This window comes from Zootoca vivipara, chromosome 9, assembly GCF_965207765.1.
Source record: "Zootoca vivipara chromosome 9, rZooViv2.hap1.1, whole genome shotgun sequence".
NCBI classification, from domain to species: Eukaryota; Metazoa; Chordata; class Lepidosauria; order Squamata; family Lacertidae; genus Zootoca; species Zootoca vivipara.
The window spans coordinates 6,153,632-6,168,733 of NC_142592.1; the positions used below are offsets into that span (position 1 = coordinate 6,153,632).

At 39.7% G+C, this 15,102-nt stretch overlaps 1 protein-coding gene across 3 annotated transcripts in view; it reads right to left on the minus strand.

Annotated features, from left to right (window-relative positions):
* The window catches only part of RELN (reelin), a 293,927-nt gene that overhangs the window by 159,734 nt on the left and 119,091 nt on the right, over nt 1-15,102 (minus strand). For all 3 annotated transcript variants that reach the window (XM_035127392.3, XM_035127390.3, XM_088652142.1), the window contains exons 5-8: nt 14,690-14,722; nt 12,733-12,811; nt 4,016-4,112; nt 2,768-2,819 (exon numbers count right to left, since the gene is read on the minus strand). In XM_035127392.3, the coding sequence (XP_034983283.3) occupies nt 2,768-2,819; nt 4,016-4,112; nt 12,733-12,811; nt 14,690-14,722 (261 nt within the window). The remainder of the gene's footprint in view (nt 1-2,767; nt 2,820-4,015; nt 4,113-12,732; nt 12,812-14,689; nt 14,723-15,102) is intronic.

The window sequence follows — 15,102 nt, forward strand, 5'->3', positions numbered from 1 at the left end:
TATGAAGCTGCATCCCTAATATGGACCTGTGATTGGATCAAGCTAGATAGGGAGGAAATAATAGAACTGGAAGGACATGACAATAGGTTTGGATGGCATGCTTATCTATGGTATGGAAAGGCAAAAATACATAAAGGGTTTCACAATCATATAATAAGGAGATCATTATTTAAAGTGTGGGAAAAATATAAAGACTTATTAGAACCTAAGACACCTTGGTGGTTATCACCTATTGAGGCATTGTCACTTAAAACATTGGGTGTGTGTGTGTGAATGGCCAACATATAGAGACTTACTGGTACAACAAGAAGGAAAACTAAAACTGAAAGAATATGAAGAAATAAAGGAACATCTTCAAAGTTGGTTGCACCATAGATAGCTAAAGGACATCTTCAAAGAGGACAATAGAAAAGGTTTTTCGTATTCATTTTCCAAATTCCAAAAGGAAGTGATAGAAGAAAATTCAAAACTATTTAAAAAGGCATATAATATCCTTTTGGAGTGGGAAAGTAAAGATGAAGAAGTAAAATTGGTAATGATTAAATGGGCACAAGATATAGGTCACAATATACAATTTGAAGATTGGATAAAATTGTGGAAAGTAAATTTGAAATTTACGGATTGTATATTGTTGAGAGAGAATTACATGAAGATGATGTATAGATGGTACAGTACATATCACCGGTCAAATAGGCAAAAATGTATAAAAATGAAAAGAAAGAGTGTTGGAGGTGCGAGACTGAAGGTACTTTTTATCATATGTGGTGGGATTGTAAAAATGTAAAAGTGTATTGGGAAATGATATATAATGAATTGATGAAAATAACATTTGTCAGACAACCAGAAGCTTTCCTGTTAGGTATTTTAGGCCAAGATCTGGCGAAAGAAAAGAGGACACTATTTATGTATGTTACTACGGCGGTGAGAATTCTGATAGCACAAAAGTGGAAGACTGGAGAAATTCCAACTAAAGAACAATGGCAAGAGAAATTGATGAACTATGCAGAACTGGCAAAATTGACGGACAAACTTCGAGAAAAAGTTTGTGACTTTGACTTTGAAAAAGAGTGGGAACCATTTATAACATACTTGCAGAAACAAAGGAAGACTATTGACTTGATGGCAGGATTTAAATAAACACTCACACCTTTTTTTAACAAGGAACATTTAAAAGAATAAAAGAAATGATATAGTAGATTCTTAAGAAAGAGCAGTATGTAACAAGAGGGAAACAAACCAGAAGTGGAAGTTGGGGGAAGCCCAGGAGGGGAGGGAAGAAGTGATGTAACATAAATGTTATTGATATGAAATGTATGTAATGATAGAAAAATAAAAGTGAATGAAAATTTAATAAAAATAAATTAGACACAGCTGATTCCAGTACTGTATGCTTTGGTGGAATGCATTTCTTAGCTCATATACAAGCCCACTTTCTATTATATTCTGCACTCTATGGTTGGTGCACACTGGACAGTCCAAATGTGCACTCTAGATGGAAAGCAGACTTTCCTTTCTTTTCTCAGGCACATGAGTATCACAACGAACAAGATCAGTGGTGAGCTCAGAAAGCAACGTATTGTGACTGAGAGATGCCAATATCACAGCTGCATTACTAATTACAAGTGATATTCCAAGTGATATTAAAGTAATATTTAAAAGTCTGATAAATAAGTCAATGTAAAGTATAAATGTATTACATATTTTTGGAACCTTCTGGCATCTAGATTTACGGTAATTCAAAGAAGAGGAGAACCACCCCAGTGTCAATCTAATTGATAGTTTTCATTTCCAGCAAGTATCTCCACAGTTTAATCACAACTCTACTGAGGTATACCCTGCTAGAAGAATTACTTGTTAAAATGAGAATTTAATACATTTCTAGAATTCCACAGAGGAAACAGTCAACATTGCTTCTTTGGTCTTATTGAGTTATCTATACACTAAAACGTTTTCCTCCAGTGCACATTTAATTGAATCATGTCTTCAAAAAATTAATACTTTTTCTATGCCTGTCAAAAACCACAAGTCACCACTTGCCTTCTTTGCTTAATACACCATACAAATGTGCAGTAATTCTCAGCAGGGTTTAACACATCATACAAATGCGCAATAATTCTCAACAGGGTTCAACTAATTGCCCACACAGTTTTGATGATAGGAGGACATCGGCCTGACCATCTTCTTCTTCTTTCTTCTTTGGCGTATTGCGACATGATAGGATTAAAATGTATATTGGCAAAATATGTATGACTGATGTAATTCTGCATTCATTAAACACCTCTGGATGAATACAAAATAATGAGCTAAAATAAAAGGTATGCTTAAAATGGTGACTGTTTAACACAAGCAAGGAAAGCAGATATTCATGCTCTCATAGTGTCAGACATATCTCTTTTCCCAGCACATATTGAACTGATTAGGTAAAGGTAAAGGGACCCCTGACCATTAGGTCCAGTCGTGACCGACTCTGGGGTTGCGGCGCTCATCTCGCGTTTCCATGTGCTGCTCTGGTTTGCCAGAAGCAGCTTTGTCATGCTGGCCACATGACCTGGCAGCTGTACGTCCGCTCCCTCGGCCAATAACGCGAGATGAGCGCCGCAACCCCAGAGTCGGTCACGACTGGACCTAATGGTCAGGGGTCCCTTTACGTTTACTAATTTACTTTTCATGAGATACATTTTTTTAAAAAAGACTAAAAACTTGAGCTGTATTTTTCATTTCTAAAATATTTATTTTTTTAAACAGAAGACACTATATGTGAACTTACCAATAGAAAACTGGAGTACAGAAGCTGTGGTTGTATTAAGGCCATTAGTAGTCTATGGAGAAGGGAAAAGAAGAAATGTTGCATTGAATCAGCAAACTAATCAGTTTATTGCAGTTTTCCTGGAAATACAAATGAGAATCTTTGAACCCTGTAAGTTTAATGCCTCGGACTAGTTACTTGCAAGAGTGGCAAGCTCAGAAATGAAGGATATTTTATTTTCTGCTTTTCCAAGTAATGCTATCTTACCAGATGCAAGTTATAAATTATTTGCTTTTGTCGTAATTATGAAATGAACATGCGATTTTAAAATTGATTTTGCACCCTTATCACCTTACCTACAAATTAAGCATTCTAAATAGTAAACAAATAACTGATTATTGTTTTTGTGAGTGGTTATTTTTGAGCATGAATATACTTTAAAGCAGTGTTTTATTTCAGGCAATCTAAATAATGATATTGTGCAACCTTTATTTTTTTTAAAAAAGTTCTTTTTAACAGGACTCACTGTCTCAAGTTATCCATTGCACCTATTAACATGGAACATGCATTATTTCTCAAGAGTCATGTGTAATTGTGCCAGAAAGAATTTACTGGCTGATGGTTTCATCCAGGCTTTTTTTTAAATAAAATAAAATAAAAATATTTTAAATTCTGCATAGTTAATGGAGTTAGCAACTTCAAATGAGAAAGTTTCACTGTTTGTATCTCCATTTTTGAATGCCCACACAATGAAATCAGCAGCCATGTTGGTGCTCGTTTATGCTCTAATATATCCTTCCTCTTTAGAGCATTATATTCTGCCATTGCATGGCTCATTCTGTGACGCTGCCAGCACAGCGCTTGCTGTGCAACCAGCACCTTAGATGATTAATTCCACTTTGCAAGTCTGTCTTGGCTTGAATGCTGAAACAAAGCAACGGATACACCAATGCTGCTTAAGACTGAAATCTTAAGGATGCATTTCTGCGAAGAAGACTTATTGAATTCAGCAAGACTTACTTCTGACATGGTTAGGACTGTGATGTAAGGCAATAATATATAAAGGTATAAATCTGAAAGGGTATATTGGAATGCAATGTACATTCCATTGGGAAGAAGTACAAGTAAGCAATAGGGGCTAAGGAAAAGAGCCAGAATACGCCCCCCCCCAACTGTAATGTTGACAGTGACATGTAAAGAAAACTGACAGGTTCTGAATTGAAAACTTGAAATTCCACAAATCAGTCAATTTTGCAAACAGCCACTTACCAATTCTCTTGGCCCATATGGCTCACAGAAAGTGACAGCGCTGCCATGCATAATTACACCACATTGGTCTCCAACCTCACAATTACTACATTCAAACCTGCAGGAAAACAGAACACAGTCGAGTTGAAAATGCTGAAAAGCAAATTAGAGGCTTGAAAATTCTGACTTTGGGAAGGAAAGGTCTGTTTAGGAGTCCCCAAACTCAAGTTAATGAACAAATTACCATCCAAAGCAGAATTGTTATTTGGCTTGCCTATAAGACGCTCCATTTAATCTTGCACCACTTTTCCCAGCAACAAAACATCCTCATGTTAATTCAAAATATTTAAAACAAGTGAATGGGTCCCCCCCCCTCAACTACAGTCATGTTTTAGTTTTCATCTATAACATATATAATATTGCAAGTACCACTGTGTGGTATTACAGTCAGGATTATTTTGAAACAGATTTTATTTCTAAGCACAGTATATGTAAGAAGGAGAAAAACAGCTAATTGAGTCTTGGCATCATCATGGGCTAACGGCAAGAGGACTAAAGGGTCCCATTATTAACCCAGCATCACTTCTTTAGTCCAATAACTGTCTATGCTTTTGACTGTTTAAATGATTCAAACAGTATTTTTATTCAAACAAAATGACTAATTCTGCTAGTTGTTTTGCACCCAAGGTGTGATGGGCAGTGTTGAACACCTATATAGAATGGACCTGTTTAGAAACCCCTACACAGTAAGAGCCGCTTTGCATTTATGGATTAGCAATGACACAGTATGCATTTGCAGCATTCCCTGTAATGCAGAAGGGAGGTGTACATATTGTTATCACACCACCCTAATCTCTGAGACTCCCTGGGTTCCAGTTTTACCAAGGGTTCCCCTTCCTTGGAGTGAGGGTAAGCAGAGATTGTGATGGCTTTAGGATTTATATACTGTATATACGTGTGTGTGTGTGTGTGTGTGTGTGTGTGTGTGTGTGTGTGTGTATCTATCTATCTATCTATCTATCTATCTATCTATCTATCTATATTTATAAATGTAAACTGAGTATGTTCCTTTGTCTCCAATGTTCAACAAAACCGCTTGACCGATTGCGTTCAAATTTTGACACAACGTCCCAAGCGAATGTCCGAAGGTTCTTATAAAGTTCTTATAAAGGTTCTTATAAAGCCCCAAAGCCAAGCACAGAGCAAGACCTGTTCCTGTGTCTTCAGCCTCTAGCCTCCAGCCTCCACCTTTCAGCTTTCAACTCTCACACATCGAACTCTACATATTGTTCTCCTACATACCGGTAGCAGCTAAGTGGGGGTTGGGGGAAAGGCCCATCCATATGTTCTATGGCACAGAGCAACTTCTTTGGTTAAGCTAAATTGTGGCACTTAACTAGCCAGCCAAAGCCATTATATTGACAAAGGAACTGGTTTGGCTGCTTTTCCCTTCTATATTCTACTTTCATAGATACAGGATTGTGGCTTCTGGAAGGGGACTCAGACTGTTGTTATTGCTTTTGGGGTGGGGGGGGTCAATCAGTTCACCTTGTACAGCATCTCTGTGTGTACACATACACATTGCAGACAGCTGTGCTTGAGTCCCACTACCTGTTAGATGCCCATCACAAACTAAATGAATAACACCTGCCTTATTATGGGACATCCCTTGGGCACATGTGGTGTCCTAAGGCAGATTATGTGCCCTCATGCCCCAGCTTCTCTTCCACTCTTCCCTCCCAGCTTCTCCCCTCATGTTTGTATTCCGTAGATTCTGATTTGTGTTTTGATAATTAAAGTCAAGTCTTGAACTGATCAACGTGATCCCAGCACAAATATACCCAGTTATGTGTACTTCTTGTTTACATAAGTAATGGGCATGCAAGCCTATTCCATCTGCACCAAGCAGCAAAGCATTACAAATCTTGTTGGGTACTTGGCAGCCTTTCCTTTTGGCTAATGAATCTTGCTTAAGGGTAAACAGAAAACACACCTTTGGCTCAACATGCAACAATGTACTTAGGTTTCTGCACAGACTGCTGTTATAAGGCTGCTGTCACACTGATTGACTTGAGAGTTTTTAGAAATATTTTTGTTTATTTACAAATTGTTTCCCAAAGACCTGCATGATAGAACTGTTCTTCTCCACGATGTATTTGTTCACCTTTTAGGCGGTGTATCCACCAGGGGAGTGGGTGCAATGAAAGGATTAACTTGATGACGATAATCCAAAACAGTGACAAGTGAGGGTGTAGCTAACTGATTGGCTTTTGTTTTCTTTCTTATTTACAAGAACGTCCAGCCAACATTTTGTTATATGTATTTCTACTGAACTGAGAATTCAAATTGGAGGACATTCTTGACTTCCTAAAAAGTACCTAGCAAGAACATCTAATGGTAGACATTTTTTTTCAAAGTGCAACAATCCCTTGCTGAAATATTTGTACAACATTTGCTAGGCACCTGGAGTACTACAAAAGACTTAATCAATTCATAAACAGGCATGATGCCATTGCAACAGATGGACCCAATAGAAGGCAAGGCTGCCAAAAGGCTGCCCATGAACATGAGATTGTAGATGTGCTGTTTATTAAAATGACTGCCCGTTAAGGAAATGTGCTTTCCTTAACACAAATGTTGTGTAAAAAATGTCCCATGTAGGGCAGGGTGGGGGGATTTAAACACTTGTTAAATCACAAGAAGTTAGCTCTGTATTCTATGAATTAGTTGCTAGGGGTCCTTATCCTCCATGATAACTTTTTGACAATAATTGCTGATTGTTAGGTCAGCAAAATGGTTAGGGCTGTCTATTTCACAATCCCTATAGCCTGAGGAGTCCTAATGGGAAGAATACTTGATGACTGGGTTGTGTTTTTTCAGGTGTTTTTCCTTGAAAATGGTAAACAATTAATGTAGCATATTGTTTTGAGTACCTTTAAGTATAATGACTTCTGCGGGGTAAGAGGGAACTCTTCATGCATACAACAGGGAAATCAGTATTAGAAATTTGGATAGAAAAGCTAGGAGCCAAATGGCTACTGGGACCTGGGTTGTGGGAGCCTAAACAGAATGTCTAGTCGCCATTGGGGGGTGGGGTTGGCAAAACCTTTTATTTATTATTTTGATAAGCATGAACTAATACGCCATTCACACAGGTGACACATTGTTAATACATGTTTAATTTGGTGTTAACAATAAAAAACATTGGTACCATGCTTCAGTTTTCAAAACACTCTTCTCTTTATTGTTAAAGGTAAAGGTAAAGGGACCCCTGACCATTAGGTCCAGTCGTGACCGACTCTGGGGTTGCGCGCTCATCTCGCATTATTGGCCGAGGGAGCCGGCGTATAGCTTCCAGGTCATGTGGCCAGCATGACAAAGCCGCTTCTGGCAAACCAGAGCAGCACATGGAAACGCCGTTTACCTTCCCGCTGTAGCGGTTCCTATTTATCTACTTGCATTTTGACGTGCTTTCGAACTGCTAGGTTGGCAGGAGCTGGGACCGAGCAACGGGAGCTCACCCCGTCACAGGGATTCGAACCGCTGACCTTCTGATCAGCAAGCCCTAGGCTCAGTGGTTTAACCACAGCGCCACCTAAACTCCTTCAAAATTGTCTATCCTTAACATAGACTTCAAGGCTTCAAAGCACATAAATTTGAGTAATCCCTGAGTGTCAGCCAGGTGCAAAAAATGGCACCCAGGCTTTTCTGGGCAATAGCAAATGATAAATCGTTAGGCGCAAAATGCGCCTGGTGCCCTGCTAATTTCAAACCCTAAACTGTGTTTGCAATCCCCTTCAAAGAACAGGACTTTGGGAGTGTGCTCAGAGTCATTTATAACACAATCTCAGTACTCTTGTGAGGAATTAACAATTGGAATAGGCCTGCCCACTGAACATACCCTGCTAGTCATATACTAAGGTTCACCTAGAATGTTACAAACCTTGTGTCTCGGGTCTCCCAAATGTCAGCTTTTAAATAGATGCTCTCTAAAAGCAGCTTGGGAGAATGTGTTGCATTAAAAAAAAAAAGCAGTGAGGAAGTTATCTATTTATTTATTTATTTTATTTCTTACATTTATATCCCACCTTTCTTCTGTCGTGGAGCACAAGGTGGCCTAAGTGAGTTGGCCTCTTTTCTTCCCCTTCTTTTTTGTGATATCTGAACCAGGATGATGAGATTAAGCAGGGAAAGTGAAACCGGAGCTCACTCTTGCATTGATATCTCAACTTCCTTCAATCATGGAACTCAAACTGATGCACATTCTCAGGTGGTCCCCCATCCAGACACTAACCAGACCCAGTGATGCTTAGCTTTAGCAAGGTTGCTTCATCATGTCCCCTTCTCTGCTCTACATCTGTCTTGTCTTCCCAATTGTCAATTCCACAAAGGAAGAAAAGGACAAGAGGGGAGTTACGGACAACTACGGGTGCCACATTCAGCCTGGCTGACAACTCACACTTGACAACCCCTATCATCAAGTTTGCACTGGTGGAAAACGTAAAAGATTTAATACTGATTCTTGCTAATCTCATACAAGTAGCTATTTTTTCTGATACTTGTTCGATGGCAGCTAGCCTGATACCCCTTTTAAGCTTGACTGCCACCATCAATTTAATTCTCTCAGTCTTAACTCTTCCTTTCCCCAAAACTGAGCTTAAAATGCAAGTTAGTATACAAATGTGTGCTTAGGCTGCATTCTCTGTAAATACAGAACAGGGGATGCATGCACTGGCTACAGGTTAATCTGGACGACCTTATTAGGCCTTTTCCCTCTTTTTAATTTCTCAAACTCTATGCATATCAAGTGGCTTTGCTGCTCAGCTACTTCTCCTCTATAATCTGGTTTAGGAAATACTGTGAAGAGCTCTGGCAAGCTGGAACATCTCTTTTTATCATCTTTCATCTCCTTTAGGATTATTTTCTTTATAAAATCATGAACAGCTTTGAGCAAATCCTGATTCCAAGCCTTCATGTCGACTTTGAAATATATTGCTTCGAAAATTAAATGGCTTAGAGCTGGTGACACACACACACACACACAATTGAAAAAATAAAAAGTTGAAGAAGTCATGCTAGTAAAATATTAGTAGCATCATTAGGGCATCAAATAAAAAGAAAGAAAACTTCCAGCAATCAGGTTCATATCCTCTTGACACTATCTGTACTTTTTACAGAAAATGTGTTTGTAAGCAATTTTCTTAATTGCCTTTGCTGCTCACCTCAGATATTCTTCATCTCAAATACAGAAATGGCTTCAATTATTTTTGTGTGCGTGCTTGATGTTACTAAAGAGTTATTTGCAGCTCAATTCTATGCATGTCTACTCAGAAGTAAGACCTTTGAACTCAATGGAGCTTACTCCCAAGAATCAAATAGCGTACTGCCACCCCAATTAGGCTTACCTTTTGAAAGTGCTTAATTTCCTTGCATAAAACAAAAATACCCAGTTACCAGTAGCATGACATATTTTGCGGGGGGAGGGTGGACTTTAAAGCTTGTATCTAAGTTATACTCAGAGTATACATACTGAAATTAATGGACTAAAGTTAGCCATGGCTATTAATTTTAATGAGACTAGCATTGGATCCCTTACGACTTAGCCCTTAAGTGACTAAGCAGGTGTAAATGTGCAAATTCATAGGCACATTAAACCAAAAGTTGAAACTTAGGAAGTTGGATCACTTCAAAACAGAAAAGAAAATGAGAGATTGCTAAAATGTTCTCAACCCGATGTAGATATATCAGGCATCCTCAAACTACGGCCCTCCAGATGTTTTGGCCTACAACTCCCATGATCCATAGCTAACAGGACCAGTGGTCGGGGAGGATGGGAATTGTAGTCCAAAACATCTGGAGGGCTGAAGTTTGGGGATGCCTGAGATATATGATAGGATTCTAAGCACAACAGTCCATTTCCAAAACCAAGTTCTCTGAAGCCTTGAAGGCAAGCATTTTCTTTGAGGTCCAAAAACATAATATTCTGAACAAATATACAGCAAAAGGAAGAACCCACTCTCCAAAAGACAAAGCTAAGCCAATCTAAATCTGAAATATAAATCCCTAAGCTTTGAGGATGTGAACAAATCATGTCATACAAAATTTCAAGAAGAAAGGATTGGAAAAGCCCATTAGAGCTCAAAAATATTATGCGCAGGACTTGGGGCAATCCACCTGCCAGGTAAGAAACTGATTGGGCAGAGGAGGCAGTACCGAATGCAGAAAGGAGGGTGGGGTTGGGTGCCATTACTTATTAGTAGGTAAGATCAGCAGCAGAACATTGGACAGCTCCAAACGGACAACTTGCTCCCACAAGGTCTGCAGCCCAGCTGAGTCTTCCCTGGCCCACTGTGGAATGAACAAGGGTAATAAAAAGCCTTGCACTCCATCATCACTTAAGTACAGCCAGGTATGTGGTTGCCAGATGGAGGGTCTGTGAGTGTGAGGGTAGTGGCTCTGGTTGAGGGATGCAGCCCCCAAAAGACTCTAGCTTGGAGTTTTCCATCTAAGGAGGTTTTGGTTGACTTAAGTCCTGGGCTGGGATATATATATCTACACACACATTAAAAAACTATTAAAACCATACAAATAATTGCAATAAAAACAGCACGGCACCAACCATTTCATTAAAGTCAGCTAGCTCCCCAAAGCCTGTTGGAATACTTGCCAGAGGATGGACAACAAGGAACGAGTCAGTCTAACTTCTCTAGAGAGAGAGTTCTAAAGTCTGGGGAAGTCACCAAGAAAGTATGGGGTGGTTTCAAGGGTCCTCCTTATACAGTTCCTCTGTTGGTGTGTATACTACATCTTGCAAACAACACTAAGCCCCTTGAGAGCAAACTGAGTGTAGCAGCAAACACAAAGTTGGCTGCAATATGAACCTCACCAGTCAAGGTACATATAAATGCCATCTTAGAATGCCTCTTTCACCACTGATAAAGACAGAAAAGATTCCCTGCAAGAGACACTTCAAATTTTCTCAGTGTGAATAACCTAAAGAGACCCAGAGGCTAGTTTTGCAACAACAGTTTCACTTCATTTATTACTTTCAAAGACAGTATGCTACACCTTGCGTGATAGAAAAACCATCCAGATAAAAGGAGTCCCTGAAGGTATTACAGGCCTGTAAGATGCCAATAAACCACTGTATGTGTATACCTTAGGTAGAAATAACAAATCTGGCGGTATAAATGATACAACTGCCTGAATTTTAGGTTGAACACCAACATGACTTATAACCTGTGCAACTCACAGTGTGCACTTGTGACAACTCTAAAGGAGTATTATGCAAAATTTGTGCTAAGGTGCGAGGGTGTTATTCTGTGAAATTACAGGTGCATGCATTCCAGTTAAATCGATGGTAATTGTCTTCCTGGAACTGTGCAGGATTGCAGCCTTGCATTATAATCCACAAATGTTGATAGCACAAAGGCTCTCATTCAAGTGTGAGCAGCTGAAGAAAGGAGACGATGGCAGAGAAGATGCTAATGGAGCATGAGAAGGATAAGACATTGACTGTCAAACCAAGCCGTATGAGCATGGGGATGGGGGAGAGGGAACTGAGACTATCTGCTAACCCGATTCTCTTGCAGCTCTTCTAGAGCAGAAGCACTGGGAAGAGTGTTAGGGTGTATCTGCTGCCAACTGCTGAACATCTCATACATCTATTTGTCTGTATTGCTATCTTTTATGGGAGCTGAAAAGTGGTGCTCTCCAGTGGGAGTGAGGATTCCCAAGGGAAGTTGTGCGGAGTTTATTCAAATTTCTTGGTGAAAGCTTGAGTTTGGGGGATGACAGCCTGGGTAGAAGTTGGACTGCTTTCCACAAACACACATCTATGAGACATCTATGAGTTTGCTATAGTATCGCTCTGTTTATGGGGTGTATGGTGTGCCGGGGGGGGGGGCATTTCATGCTTCTTCTGCAGTAGTAAATCCACCTTTGGTCTTCCACTCTGCACTCAGCACTCACCTGTGGCTTCTAGCAGCTGTCAGCATGTGACAGTGGCCACACCCTGGGAAACAGCTTCGACTGGCTAAACCAGGTGAGGGCAGCCATTGAGTCTCAAACCCTAGGTCAGACATGCTCCAGCAGATTGAGCAGATGAGACTAACAGGGGGTCCAACAGTCTTTTGAGACAGAGGGGAACCGACAGTTCTGTTTGTCTTTTTATTGGATCAGAATTCACTTGCATGCTGGGTGCTTCTTTTAATAGACAAAGCAGGGTGAATTATTATCGAGGTAGTATATGGGGTGCTCTGGTCCATGGGGGTCACGAAGAGTAGGACACGACTAAACGACAACACAACAACAATATGGGATGAGGTGCTGGTGAACATAATAATGTTTAGACTAGTTTTTAGCCTCTGTTTTGTTAGTGCAGTTTTATAGACTATAATTGCCTATAATTGTTTTATTGTTGATTTATTAATGATAATGTATTCGTTTTATTGACCCAGGCATTGTAACTGTGGTGTTTTGTGTCATAGCTATGATGTTCTATTATGTTTACTGCTGTTGATACTTATTTTTTAAAGCCTCTTTGAGAATCACTTGAATGGAAAGCAGCTCAGAAATACAATTAATCAAATCCATGGCCTGAGTACGCTGCTTCTTTACTTCCCACCATGAGGGCTGGGGGAAGGGGGTTGGCTGTTGTCACAATAAAAATAGGGTGGGGGAAAGATGATACTATATGTGGCTCTTCAAGAAAAATGTAAAAATGAAGCAAAACGTACCACATAGCAGGATTCAGTCCTTGTAGCTGATAAGAATCAAAGTCATCTCGTAATATTATGCTTTCGCTGTGCATTTCAGCTGAAAATGAAACACAGAAGAGAATCCCCAGCATAGTTTGATAATCAATGAAATCTCTTTCTCGCTCATCTTTCTGAAAATATGATTTGGTTGAAGGACACCCTAAATGTCCTGCTTTCACTTTAATTTTTTGGATCTTCCTGCACAGTGGTAGGGACCACAATTTTCATTCAAAAGGTCTAAGCTTCAGTACTTGGGCAGCTCCGGGTACACCTAGGAAAGACTTCTGTCTGAAACCCTGGAGAGCAACGGCCAATCATTGTGGATATGCTGAGCTAGAGTAACTAATCATGTGACTTGGTCTAAGGCAGTTTCCTATGTTCCTACTTCTACTTCTGTCACATGTGGAATACATATCCCATAGAATATAAATCAGGCATAGGCAAACTCGGCCCTCCAGATTTTTTGAGACTACAATTCCCATCATCCCTGACCACTGGTCCTGTTAGCTAGGCATGGTGGGAGTTGTAGTCCCAAAACATCTGGAGGGCCGAATTTGCCTATGCCTGATATAAATACAGTGGTACCTCTACTTACGAATTTAATGCGTTCCAAATGCACATCCGTAAGTAAAAAAAAATTGTAAGTAGAATCCCATAGAAATGCATTGGGAGAAAAAAATTGTAAGTCGAAGCAACCCTATCTAAAAATTCGTAAGTAGAAAAAATCCTATCTAAACTGCATCCAAGATGGTGGACGGAGCTCCATTCGTTAGTAGAGTTATTCATAAGTAGAGTTATTCATAAGTAGATGTACCACTGTAATGTCAAAAGCCTCCACTTGTTTTAAAAAACAATTCAGGACCAATTAGCTGGTAGTGGTTTCATTCTCATGTTCTCCACTCATCTCCCTCCTACCTTGTGAGCCAGTGTCCAACCCAGTATTTCCCAAACTTGGGTCTCCAGCTGTTTTTGGACCACAGTTCCCATTATCCCTAGCTAGCAGGGCCAGTGGTCAGGGATGATGGGAATTGTAGTTCAAAAACAGCTGGGGACCCAAGTTTGGGAAACATTGGTCCAACCGCTAATTTCTCAAGTACTGGTGAAGTAATTTATCAAAGTGCTTGATACCTGTTTTATGTTTCTAATACTCATGGACTCTTCACATATATTAACATCTATGGTGGTCAATGAAATTTATATATTATCTAAAAGTGAGAGGGGATTATGATTGTCCCTGCTGGCACTGAAGCATTGTTTATCCAAATCCTTGCCTTGGGTGTCAGTGTTCTTATACTGTACCTTGCGGTCTCCACGCTGCAAAAATGAATCATACAGATCACATATTTTAGGCCCACATGCCCAGACCCTATGCAGATGTGACATCTAATATGAGAACATCCGACATGCTCGGGGGTGGCGCCAACTGACACACCCACACCCACACCCACCCTGCCAGAGATAGAATACTAATGTCTGCAAAAGGCTAATGTAATAAACAAATGAGCTCAAACATATTTATAAGAGACAGAGAGACATCTGTTAGGTTCATCTGTCAGCTATTTTACTAAGCATTTAGGGGATCCAAAATGAGTTGGAAAAGATTCAGTTATGATTTTCAGTCTAATCTGGGATTAATCTAGAAATACAGTAACATCTCCCTTCCTGCTTTCTCAGAGCTTGTTCTGTGCACCTGAGGACAAGAGATTTGAGATATTATAAATTTAGGATGCAACAATTTGAAATCTAATAAGCAAATGGCAATGGGAGGGCAGAGTAGAACTAAGTATATTCATTTCTCATTCAAGTCTGATTTATATCTGAACTTTTTCAAAGCTGCAGTTTCATGATTGCTTTGCATTATAGCAAAGCAAAAAAATCCAAATATAATAACATAACACGGCAATCGGAAAAAGCAATAGTAACTCTACTGACATACCTAAAAGGGGATACAAGGGAGCTTCTGTTGGAGCTGCAAAAAAAGAAGAAGAAATCACCATTCTATTTCAACAAGGCAGAAGATTAAAATGTTATAATGCTGCATATCATATGTATCTTGTTCTTCTCACATGCTAAACAAACACCACAATGCCATCTTGTTTTTGTTTTCCCCAAAGTGTTCTTCAAGTAACAAACTTTTGGTATGAAGGACAACGATATTAAAGGAAATAAAAGCCTTCAAAGATCACATTAAATATGACATAGCTCCTTAAATGGAGGAGGTTGATCACATGTGTTGCCCGGCTGTAGAGACCGATACAGGAGAGACATGGTTTGTTGCAGCTGGGGCAGATGAAGGCATACGATTGTGCGGATGCAGATGCACCATGGCATTTATTTTCTCTGTGCTCC